This window comes from Mesoplodon bidens (genome assembly GCF_964165515.1).
Source record: "Mesoplodon bidens genome assembly, contig: HAP1_SCAFFOLD_126, whole genome shotgun sequence".
In the NCBI taxonomy this organism is placed as follows: domain Eukaryota; kingdom Metazoa; phylum Chordata; class Mammalia; order Artiodactyla; family Ziphiidae; genus Mesoplodon; species Mesoplodon bidens.
The window spans coordinates 1,291,974-1,304,647 of NW_027671928.1; the positions used below are offsets into that span (position 1 = coordinate 1,291,974).

General features: G+C 47.3%; 1 protein-coding gene across 1 annotated transcript in view; it reads left to right on the forward strand.

Moving 5' to 3' along the window:
* Positions 1 to 2,856: 2,856 nt before the first annotated feature.
* Positions 2,857 to 12,674, forward strand: part of LOC308610807 (uncharacterized protein) — a gene marked incomplete at its 5' end in the record, with an annotated part of 186,759 nt that continues 176,941 nt past the window's right edge. The window contains 2 exons of the mRNA XM_081259812.1: positions 2,857 to 3,328; positions 4,332 to 4,396. Coding sequence (XP_081115938.1) covers positions 2,857 to 3,328; positions 4,332 to 4,396 — 537 coding nt within the window. The remainder of the gene's footprint in view (positions 3,329 to 4,331; positions 4,397 to 12,674) is intronic.

Genomic DNA, 12,674 nt, shown 5'->3' on the forward strand with positions numbered 1-12,674 from the left:
ATGTGTTAGTGTTGAAAAAAATGGTTGAGAGACTTTAAGAGGAAAATGATTTTACAAATCCTGAAGATGGGTGCCAGTTATCTTGATAAAATTGGTATGTTAAGAGACCCAAAATAAACAGGAGAAAACACAGGCAACTACTTAGGAAATGCAGGATGGGAAAGGCTTCTTCAAGTACAGTGTCCAAGCTGATGAAAAGTATGAAGTGAAAGTGAAAGATTTGAACACAAAATATCTTTTTAAGTGTCTGTATAACAGAATGTGAGAGTAAAAAATTAAGTTAAAAAGATAAAGAACAGGGATTGACAGATACACACTTTTATATGTAAAATAGATAAACAGTAAGGACCTACTTACTGTTCAATATCTTGTAATAACCCATAATGGAAGAAAGAACCTGAAAAAGAATACATATATTCTTACATAAATACATGTAACTGAGTCACTTTGCTGTACACCTGAAATATTGTAAACGAAGTATACTTCAATAAAAATAGATAAGTGACAAAGTAGGGAAAATATCTGTATTTAATAGAAATGCAGATACAAAAAGAGAAAGCTTTATATTGTAAATCTCCATATATATGAAGAGATCTTAATGAAAGCAAACTAAAAGGTGGCCATTGCTGCTTCTGGTCGAGGTGAAATCGCAGGGTCCAGGTTTACCCTCCTAGCTTCAACAACTTTAAAAAGGGGGAAATGTATGAAATGACAGTTTTTCGCCTTTTGGAGAGAGGGGTGAGTCGTGAGAGACATCAGCTCACTGCTGGACATCCTGTTCATTGGGATGACTCTGTACTTCTTATTCCCTTTTTTAGAGCATTTCCTCAAGACAGCTTGTAATAGAAAGACTTCCAGAGAGTGTCCAGGGCAGGGGGCTGGGGAGCCCAGCATGTCTCTGGGCTGGAGGGATAGAATGAGGTGTTGAGGTGGGCACAGCAGCTGGGGTTCACAGGCCACCCCAGTCTTCTGCTGAGACACGGTCAGTGCACGTGGGTGAGGTGAGAACTGGAGGCCTGGTGGCGTGCTCATGGGCGCACTGCCCTTCCAAGGCGCTTCCCAGCAAGGTACTCTGTGTAGCTGATGTCCTTACGTGGTGAACTTGGAAAATGCGAGAAATGCGCCCTGGAGGTTTGCCAGGCTCAGGCTCAGAGGAGGTGTGGTCGCTGTCATTCCCACACAAGCAGCATTTCATCGGTGAGAATTCAGGCAGAGGCCAGAGTCAGCAGCAGCAAGAACTGGAAAAGACCATTCGTGGCTCTAAGCAGCCACTTCCAAGAGCAGTTTTGGAGAAGCACACATTTTGTGCAGGATTCATTTAATGTGGCAGTTCAGCTGGGGAAATCAGGAATGGGTTAGGTGCTTATTCATTTGCATGAATCATCACTTCTTATTTCCGTTTTTAGAGGATTTCCTCAAGACGCTTTAATAGAAATACTTCCTCTGTCCCTTTCGTAAGTATCTAAATCTTTTTAAAAGCTAAATCAGTCTCTTGCCAGCATTACAACCCAGGAATGTTTATGTTAAGGACCTGAGAGCTATCTTCTTTATCTCTCTGTCACCAGGGGAGTTTAGGCTAGGTGTTAGGCACTTTCCTCTGAGCTATAAGTACGTGCTTGTCCTAGAGATAGGAGAAGTTGTCTTTCTCCTTTGGATAAAGGGTATTAACTAGCATGGACAACCACCGAGATGACCAGGTGAATTTAGGATGTACTCTGAAAGAATGTATGCCATTTTTATGGTGGTGTCAAGTCTATTCCCATGAGGCAAGTTCCCGTTTATCTTGAGAACCTGTATGCAACAGATTTTATCTGCTGAGCTATAAAAAAAAAAAGGTGAGGTTGATTTCATTTGCACAAACATTAGTGGTTCACCTGTGGGTGCACAGCACAGTCTGGTTTAATGGTTATTCAACAGTAAAACCGTTTTCTTTATCTCTACATTTGTGGAGAGGATTTTCTCGGTTGGCGAGAGATTTTTTATTTTTATTTTGTGTGTTCGTTAATTAATTAATTAATGAGACTGTGCTGCACAGCATGCGGGATCTTAGTTCCCCAACCAGGAGTCAAACACGTGCCCCCTGCAGTGGAAACTAGGAGTCTTCACCACTGGACCACCAGGGAAGTCCCTGGAGATTTTATTTTTACCTTTTCCCCTAGCAGCTTTTAAGGAACAGTTGGCCAAGAACACAGTTATATTATTTCACCCCCAGTGATAAATAGTGATAAATCATTACCCTTCTGATTCCATTTTTGAAAAATGATATTTTTACCTAACATAAAAAGTATCCTGTATAAGAGGTAAGATCCCAGGTATCTGTTTTCTGTTTTCGGTTTGTGTGTACGTTCTGATTTTCGTACAGTTTTTAATGCGTTGGTTGTGTAATCTAAACAGCTACAGTTTCTATTTTCTTTTCCTTCCGTGGGCAATATTAGTTTGTGTCATGGCTGGGCATTTATTGTATTCTAGGATTTGAATGAAAGTTGTAGCGTTTCAGTTAAGCGAACATGATACCCTCCTTCCCCTCTCCTGGTGGTGGGGGAATCTCAGATGTAACCCGAAATGTCCCAGGGCCGGGAAAGGACCAGGGAGCCTGGAGACCATCACACAGCCCCCACCTTTCCTTGATCCCTAACAGGAGTGAAGACAAATGGGCAATGGAGTCCCTGGTCCAGGCGGCACACCCTCGCAGCACAGCAGCACTTGAGCGCCAGATGAGAAGGAGACATTTCATACGTTCACTATCTTGACGGCACGGAGACTTCTGGGAGGCTTCTGGAGTCCGGGTACTTGTCCCGTGCTCCTGGCGGGCTTTGGCAGGCGGACTTCGGGCGTCCGCCTGCGCAGGTGCGCCTCATGATTTGTGCGTGTTGGCGCACGCGCACCGTCGCCGCCCCGCCCTCGCTTCCTGTGCGGGCCCAGGTCGTCGCTGGCCGTCGTTCCCCCGTCTTGGCCTCTTGCGGGCGAGCATTTCGGGGGCCTGCGGGGCGGTACGCTGTCCGGGCCGGCCGGCAGCCCGCGGGAGCGGGCTGTGCGGGCGAGGGTTCGCGTGGGCCGGGTGGAGGCTGGAACTGTGACCTCCGAGCTCGAACCGCGGAGCCCGCGTTTGGGCCGGAGTGGCCGGGCGGCCGGCAGCGGTGCAGTGCCCGACCATGTGCAGCGCGGGGCCAAGCGAGGTCCCGGGAGGGACGTGGGCCCAGAGCCGGCTCCTCTGGCCCAGTGGTCTCGGGAGGCGGAGCGGAGGGACCCCGAGAGAGGAGTGCGCCCGAGGAGCAGCCCCCGGACCGGAGCCTCGGGAGCCCGGGGCCGGTGAGCGAGTCCCGACGGGGTAGGTGTTGCGTCTGCAGGCCTGTAGTTGGTTGTGGAGCCTGCGGCCCTTGAAGAGCAGGGCTTGGGGTAGCCCGCGCCGGGCCCCGCGGTAGAGCCACCTGGAGGGTTTGACCGCTTCCCGGAGGTGGAGGGGCCGGGCTGGAGGACAGGGCTGGCTGCTCCAGATGGGGCTCCCCTGGGACTTGTGAGCTCTGGGTGTCCTGGGGGAGCAGGGTCCACAGGCTCGGCCGGGACGTGCCGCGTCCTCCCCTCCGTCCAACCCCGATCCTCCTCCTCGTCCTCCCCCTCCTGTCGCCGTCTCGGCATCTCGCACGTGTGTCTCAAGGCGCGTCAGCACCTTGGTTGTGTAATGTAAGTGTCCGCCGCCCCCCTGGGTTGTGCCCTGTGGAGTCGCCCAGTGTAATCGGTGCAGGATGAGTCTGCAGGGCTTCTGTCCTGCTGCCTCGGGTGAGGAAGGAAGCGATGGGGCCTGAGAAGGGAGATGACTTGTCCTAGACCCTCACCGGGTGTGCACGTGGGGTCGCTCACAGGACTCCAAACTCCTAGGGCAGGTGTTCTGTCCACTTAAAGTCAGCTTTAATAAAAGATGTTTTCGAGCGTCGCACTTAAGTTTGTAAAGTTTGTACAAATCATTGCAAGACTGAAACGCACCTGAGTGTGTCCCTTTATTCTGGGTATCCTGTGGATGTTCTGATCTAAGTTGTTAACAGACTGAGAAGAGATAAACTATAAGCGTTTTTTAATTTCATATTTAATGACGGAGGTTTATCTTAATAGGATTCAATGTACACTCGCTACGGAAAAATAAAGTATCCCCTCAGGTACCAGAGTCACGTGGGAGTTACAGACCTGAGGGTGGTTGCTCCCTCCTTATTCTCACAGGCCCTTCTGAAGGTGAAAGGACGGGTCTCCCACAGGTGTCTTGTGGAGCGCGGGGCGGGTGCTCGTGCACCCCGAGCCGCTTCAGTCGTAGCTTCACTGCCTGCGTTTTCCTTCTCCAGGTCCGCCTCCACTGTCACAGTCCTGCACGTTGTTCCAAGAGCAGCGGAAAATGAGTCAGCCTCTGGTGAGTTTTGCTGTTTAAGTATTTACCTGCTGCTGTTCTTTTGTGATAACACCTTGGGAGGCGAATAGTTCAAAAGTTAAAATGGGAAAGTAGGAGTCGGTAAAAGATGTGGTTAGACAAAGCGTAGAGGAGCAGGTCAGCACCAAGTGTTTCTGGCAAGTTCTACGTGTAGATCCCAGGATCCTCTTAGAGCCACAGTACAAGCCTCGTGTTCTTGACATTTGTGGCAGAACACCATCCCTTGCTTGACTTATATGGTCCTGCCAAATCACTTTTGTTCTCGAGCGTTAAAAGGTTTCCCTGAGGATCCCGCTGTAGGCCGCGAGCCTTCCTCAGAGACAGCCCCTAACGTGTTGACGTTGGTGCCTTCCTTGTGCTTCCTGTAAGCCGAGAGCGTGCTGTCCAGGGAGCACTCAGTGCATATAAGTTGTCTGTTCAGTAGAACACCGTTGTCACATAGGTACATTGTTTTCAGTGCTCAGTCGAGGGATGCAATGAGGATCATCTGGAAGAACAGCCTTGTCACCCTTCCAGTAAACTGCGCTCTTTGTCTCTTACAATCTCAGAGGGTCGCGCTACACACCATGCAGTGAGGTCTCTGGCAAAGATTCTTGTTTCCCAGCTGAATTGTATCGTGCAGCCTGCGGTCTTGGTTCTGCCCCTCCACGGAACCTGATCCGGTTGAGGTGACCTGGCATCCAGCATACAAAGCAGTGGAGATTTGCCAGTCGTCACCTCAGACCACTGTCGCCTTGCCATCCGCAGAGTCTGCTCTGTGGGTTTCTGTGACAGATCTCTCCTTGCTGTCTTCCTGACTGACTCTGTCTTCCGCCCTCTGTGTGTGTTGTCGTTTCACCCTTGGTCCATGACTCTCCACCCCGTCTGATCTCACCCTCTGGTGCTTTTCACCTCCAGCTCTGTCAGTTCTCCCACCTGGACCAGACAGATGCCTCTGTCCAGCCACTTGCCAGCATCTCTATGGAGTTTGCCCAAAGGGCACCTCGGGTGACTAGATCCAGTAGATCCAGAAATGATTATTTACAGCTCCCCTGCCCCTTGCCTTGTCCTGTTGTCTCTGGCGGCTCATCGTTGCATCATCCAGCCTGTCGCCTGCCCAGAAAAATGAGTTCATTCTAAAGTCCTTCTCCATCCTCTGTTACCACGTTGTAGTGTGAGGCTTGTTAATGTCGTCTTCTGGATGGTTTTTATTCGTTCTCCTTCATCCCATACTTGCTACCATTAAAACAGCTTATCTGTTCATTTCTGTAGTTACAGAAACTTCTTTTCTGTGCCGCTACCTCTTTCCTCCAGCAGCTCAAGTGTATTCTCCACGCTGAGTATTTCTCCTAAAATATTAATCACAGCGTTTTGTCTGCATGTGGGAAGCACTTTAGAGGTTCCCTGGGTGACTGGACAAATGAGGTTGCCGTTCCGCGGAGCCAATAACCATCTAGCCCAGCACTGGGGGGAGGTCCTAACTCGCCGATGATGCGTTTGGATGGATCTGTGGGGTAAAATCCTGATCGGAGAGGCTTAGGAGAGAAGAGTGGGAGAACTGTGTTTGTTCTGGTCCCAACTTTTTCAAGACATTTTGCTGTGACGGGGAAAATAGAAACTGGGCAGTAGCTGGGGTAGGAGCTGAGGTCCGGGGAGGATGTTGTGTTGTGTTGTGTTGTGTTGTGTTGTGTTGTGTTGTGTTGTGTTGTGATGGGAGAAATAACAGTGGGAATGATCCAGTAGATGCGTGTGGGGGAGGGGAGAGCTGCTACCCGTGGTCCTGGAGTGGGGAGGGGATGGCTGAGCAGGGTTGCAGGTGGGGAAGCCCTCCGATGGCTTCTCTGTTCTCAGGGAAGCAGCTCCTCAGCTGAGGGTGAGGGTGAGGTTGGGGGTTTGAGGGGAGAGCAGAGCTCTGGGGCCCAGCTCCATCGTGACCATCAGCACACACAGTGCATCCAGCTGGGAAGACTGTACTTGCCTTCCCTGCCTGAAAAGCCATCTCCTTTCTTAAATGTGGGAGTAATTACTCTGTGTAATTACACGGGTGCTGCTCAGCTCAAAGCGAATTGAGTGCCAGTTCTGGCCACGGACATTTTCTTCTCTGCTGATGGAAGGGTCCCCAGAGGAAGTGTCCTGCTTGCCTGGCTCTTGGCCTCGAGGACCCTTCACACCATCTAGTGTTGTGTCTTTTATCTTTGACATAAGCATCAAATGTCTTCAGTTTCTACATGTGATCTTAAGAAGCAATTCTCTGTTTCCAGGAGCTTCTGTGCTCCTCGGGAAAGGCACTTCACAGACACAATTACAGGAGAGCTCGGGAATCCTGCCCGTCGATACATAGGGAACTCCAGAGTGCTGACAAAGGAGAGCCTGCTTTTATTTATTTATTTATTCATTCATTTTAATTTTTTATTTGTTTACTCTTTAACTTATTCAGTTTCGGCTGCGTTGGGTCTCTGTTGTTGCGCGCGGGCTTTGTTCTCTAGTTGCGGCGAGCGGGGGCTACTCTTCGTGGCAGTGCGCGGGCTTCTCATTGCGGTGGCTTCTCTTATTGTGGAGCACAGCTTCTAGGCATGCGGGCCTCAGTAGTTGCGGGTCGTGGGCTCAGTAGTTGTGGCACGCAGGCTCTAGAGCGCAGGCTCAGTAGTTGTGGTGCACGGGCTTAGTTGCTCCGCAGCATGTGGCATCTTCCCGGACCAGTGTTCGAACCCGTGTGCCCACCATTGGCAGGCGGATTGTTAACCAGTGTGCGACCAGGGAAGTCCGAGAGCCTGGTTTTAAATGCATTGTCAGAGCACGTGGCTCAGTGACTCGGGGAAGGGGGACGGCCCTCAAGTGCCCAGGACTTGGGTAGCTGCAGAGGTTGGCGAGGCTCTCAGAGCAGCGTGAGGTGGACTGGATGAGGCTCCTGAGGTGCTGGTAAGGACCTCCTTCCTTAGGATGTGGGCCTCCCGTCAGGAAGAGTGGGACGTGAAGGCAGGCAGACCCTGAGTTTGACTGAAGAGCCTCCCCTCTGTGCTGGTTTTGGTTTCTTCCTGTGCAGAAACTGAAACCTTGTAATTGGGACAGTGAGTCATCTGATCAAAAGATGTCATGTGTAGAGACTGTGGACGGCATGAAACGCGGGGTGGGGTGCGGTGGGTCAAGTCAGGGGGACTCTGGGCTCCAGCGCGATGCCCGACAGGAAGGCGCGAGGCCGCGGCGTGTTCCCGCTCATCCTAGGCCCCGGTAAGCAGTATGGACGTTCCCTCGGGGTTTTTCTGAATCGTGAATGAGGTTGAGAGTATTGTCACGTGCTTAGAAGCCGTTTCTTCTTTTTAATTGGTGGACAGTCTTTAGCGCAGCTTTAGGGTTATAGGAGAATCAGAATCGAGCAGACAGCGCTTTCCTATACCCGTCCCTCTGGGTTCCCTCCCTTGGTAACGTCTCTGGCCTGTGTGGCACGTCATCTCAGTGATGGATCGGCATTGACACCTAATTCTCCCCTGGAGTCTGTAGTTTATATCAAGGCTCACTCTCTGTGTCCTACTGTTCAGGTTTGGACAGGTGTGATGACCTGCAGCCACCACTGCAGTGCCACCCAGAACCATTTCACTGCCCGAAACATCCCTGGGGGCCACCTTCCCTACCAGTGCCCTACCAGAACATCCTACCAGTGCCCCCAAGCCCCCGACAGCTGCTGGTCTTGTTACTGTCTGTGTATTTTTGCCCTTTCGAGAATGTCACGTAGTTGGAGTCCTTCATTCTGTGGTCTTTTCAGACTGGTGTCTTTCTGTTTTTGTATGAAGGGCCTGTTCATGTCCACTGCCCGTCTTACTGCCCCAATGCTTTCCTGTGTTTTTTTTTTTTTTTTTTTTTTCCTGTGCGCGCGTCTCTCACTGTTGTCTCCTCTCCTGCTTCGGAGCTCAGGCTCCGGACGTGCAGGCTCAGCAGCCATGGCTCAAGGGCCCAGCCGATCCGCGGCATGTGGGATCCTCCCGGTCCGGGGCACGAACCCGTGTCCCCTGCATCGTTTGGCACTGGAAGGCTTCCAGAAGCCTCCCCCTTCCATTGCAGCTGAGGAAGCAGCTCCTCAGCTGAAGGTGTGGGTGAGGTTGGGGGTTTGAGAATAGGCAGTTGGAAGAACTCCTCAGTCTGGAAGACACAATGTGGGAGGGAATCTGAGTAGCTCATGTAACGTGTGTATAGATTATTCACTAAATCTTGAGTTAGCTCTTAAGATTGAGAAGAAGCAGCATTAGGGAATAATAAGCGAGCTGTCCTCCACATCCTAAGACACGGTACCAACTGAGACTATAAATCTGCAGGTCCAGATTCATTCACAGATGGTAGGCTGATGGGAAGCTGTTAGCCAGAGTTGGGGGTTAGGGAGCAAATCCCCAACTTAGATTCTGTAGAGGGTAACAACCTGCCTCTCTCATGCAGGGGGAGATGGAATTCTCAGCTGAATGCCTCAGGACTCCGGTCCATTATCATGGCTGTTGTAATCTGTTTCTGAAGTGGTCTTTTCTACAACATTGAAAAAAGTGACTGCATTATCCTGAACATTTTTATCAAGTAACAAATCAGCTGATATAAATGCATAAAGTTGGCTGAAAGCAGGCCAGGATTTCAAAGCCCCTTCGGCATGTCTAGGTTGGGCACACGTCATGGAGCCTAAGAGTTTATTTAGATGGGGAATCTTAAAAAGCTGCGACTAAAAGTGACCATGAAATCATCAAACTTTTAAGTTTGAAAAAGGCTCATTCTTTTTCATATGTAAAAAAGCATTAAGTGAGTCATTACAAGAGCTTTTTAAAAAGCCTGTCAAGAGAGTGACAGATACAGAACTTTAAACCCATGCCTCTGGGGCCAGTGCTCTTTCTGTCATAAAATGTTTCTCCCTAACATTTGATGAATCAAAACACACACACACACACACACGCACGCACGCACGCGCGCGCGACCCAGTGTTCACTCTTCAACTTGCTTTCAACCATATGGAAACTTTATGGATTGAGTCTTTCAGATATTATTTCAGAGCAGATAAGCCAAACGCTATTTCTCTCACCTGGCTCCAAGCACTGTTTAGTCTTCTCCAACTGGGTGTAATTATTCACTAGGGATCTCACCTATTGTTCAACACTCAAACTTGTGATGGCCATGCTGTGGACTCCATTGTCTTGAGAGGAAAGTTTACACACCAAAACATTTGGGTGGGTGAAAGGAACACAGGAGAGGAGACTAGAGGAAAGGTATCGGTAAATATGTAGTGAGTTGTTGCTCTTCTACCTTGATTATGCCTGAATGGCTATTTTTATTAACATGAGCTTGTGCTACATGCTTGATGCATGACACACGCAGACTCCCTTAACATAGAACATAATTGTGGCACATGTATCTCCAGCTACAAATATAGATACCAAAGAGCCTAAGGAGCTCTGAGAGTCACATACCTTCATTTATTTTTTTGACTTTTTCTTCTTTTGTGAGAATTGAATAGAAATAAAAGCTAAAAAGTATCCCTTATTCACCTAGCAATTTCTTCTCATCTTCCTTTTCTCAGGTAACATCTCTAGGAATCCTCCCATACCCAGGAAAAGATAGTTTCTCCTGCTCTTTACAATCAAAACCCCCTGGGCAACCCTTTCTCATACCTTTTATAGTAGGGTGTTGAATTGTGGATTTACTTGTCTGAATCTTCTTGAACCTGTGAGAAATTGAGTGCAGGGGCTGAATCTTCCAACAGTGTATCTTCCAGTGCCAAGCACGAAAGAGTCAACTAACATGTAGCTTTAAAAAAAAAGTATCTTGTACATATTGTAAGTGTTCAATACATTTGTACATCAAATACATGAAATAATCAAGGCTGAGAAATATGATAGGAAAAAATTAATATTAAGGAGGATTTATAAATGAGTAGAAAGGGGATTTTAGGGAAGAAATCATGATTTAAGATTATTGGTTTTTTTGAACCTGGTATATGTTGCGGATTGCTATAGAAGAAAAGGCAGTTCAGTACTTTGAAAATGTGTGAAGTCTATATTCATTAGTTCATCAGCTAAAATAAGGTGGTATGCCCATCGCTGCTCATCTTTCAAAAATTTTCATAAATGTCAACTTGTTGAAAATATTTTTGAAACTAATTTTTCTTTACCTTTTAAATTCTCTTGGAATTAAACATGGTGATTTACCACTAAGACTTTCAAGATGTATTAATTTATTTAGGCCACCATAATAAATTTGAGAGAGTCTTTGTACAGAGATGCATTTTAAAAAACACAGTTAATCACCCAAAAGTAATTTATAAAGGAATTCAAATTTTAACCATTACTCATAAAAAAAGGTGAAAAAAGGAATTAAATTCATAAAAAGTTGAACATTCTTAAATCTTCATCCCCCTACTCAATTTTCTTGTAGTTCACAGTGCTGCAGAATTCCTAATGCAGAAATCCTCAATTATATCCAGCACTTTTTGGCTTTTCCCTTTTCTTTACAAACCCTCCATTATTTTCTTTTTCTTTTTTTTAAATATCTGTTTTGGAGTATAATTGCTTTACAATGGTGTGTTAGTTTCTGCTGTATAACAGAGTGAATCAGCTATATGTATACATATATCCCCATATCCCCTCCCTCTTGCGTCTCCCTCCCACCCTCCCTATCCCAGCCCTCCAGGCGGTCACCAAGCACCGAGCTGATCTCCCTGTGCTATGCGGCCGCTTCCCACCAGCTCTCTATTATTCTGTATTTGGTAGTGTATCTATGTCCATGCTACTCGCTCACATCGTCCCAGCCTAACCTTCCCCCTTCCTTGTGTCCTCAAGTCCATTCTCCACATCTGTGTGTTTATTCCTGTCCTGCTCCTTGGTTTATCGGAACCTTTCTTTTTTTTTTTAGATTCCATGTATATGTGTTAGCATACAGTATTTGTTTTTCTCTTTCTGACTTCCTTCACTCTGTATGACAGACTCTAGGTCCATCCACCTCACTACAAATAACTCAATTTCGTTTCTTTCTATGGCTGAGTATATTCCATTGTATATATGTGCCACACCTTCTGTATCCATTCATCTGTTGATGGACATTTAGGTTGCTTCCATGTCGTGGCTATTGTAAATACAGCTGCAATGAACATTGTGGTCCATGACTCTTTTTGAATTATGGCTTTCTCAGTGTATATGCCCAGTAGTGAGATTGCTGGGTCGTATGGTAGTTCTCTTTTTTAGTTTTTTAAGGAACCTCCATACTGTTCTCCATAGTGGCTATACCAATTTACAGTCCCACCAACAGTGTAGGAGGGTTCCCTTTTCTCCACACCCTCTCCAGCGTTTATTGTCTGTAGATTTTTTGATGATGGCCATTCTGACCGGTGTGAGGTGATACCTCATTGTAGCTTTGATTTGCATTTCTCTAATGATTAGTGATGCTGAGCATCGTTTCATGTGTTTGTTGGCAATCTGTATGTCTTCTTTGGAGAAATGTCTATTTAGGCCTTACGCCCATTTTTGGATTAGTTTGTTTGTTTTTTTGATATTGAGCTGTGTGAGCTGCTTGCAAATTTTAGAGATTAATCCTTTGTTAGTTGCTTCATTTGCACATATTTTCTCCCATTCTGAGGGTTGTTTTTTCGTCTTGTTTATGGTTTCCATTGCTGTGCAAAAGCCCCATAGCAGTATTGTGAGTGTCACTGAAGCAGACTTGGGTCCACTTATCCACGTGCAATAAACCCAATCTACTGACACTGGGTTGTGGTGAAATAAAGTGCCGTGTTTTATTGTAAGGCACCATACAAAGAGTCCGGACAGCTAGTACTCAAAAAGCCTCATTTTCCTGATGGGTTTCAGCAAAGTGTTTTTAAAGGCAAGGTGAGGGAGGGGAGTCCCAGGGTATGTGATCAGCTTGTGCACAGTTCTCTGTTTGGTTGATGGTGAGGTTTCAGGACAGTGTCACAGGGGTTAACGTCATCAAGTCTTTGGCTCCAGTAGGCCTGGGGGCTATGTGCTCATGGTCATTAAGTAGTTAACCTTCCATTTGGTGGGAGTTTTAGCATCTGTAAAGCAGGAAATGTGCATCAAATACTGTTATCTATGTACTTCAGAGAGGAGCTAAAGTAGAGGATATGGGGGAGGGGTCTATCCTAGGAAGGCCCCATAGGGTCCTCCTCTGTTATATGAGCCCTGATGTTCTTTCCAAAATCCTCTTAAAGTTGAAGACAGACAGATAGGGTTTCCATTTTTTTGCTACCAAAAGCATCCTAACTTATACACTTGGCATAAAAATACTCTACTAATTTGGTACCTGC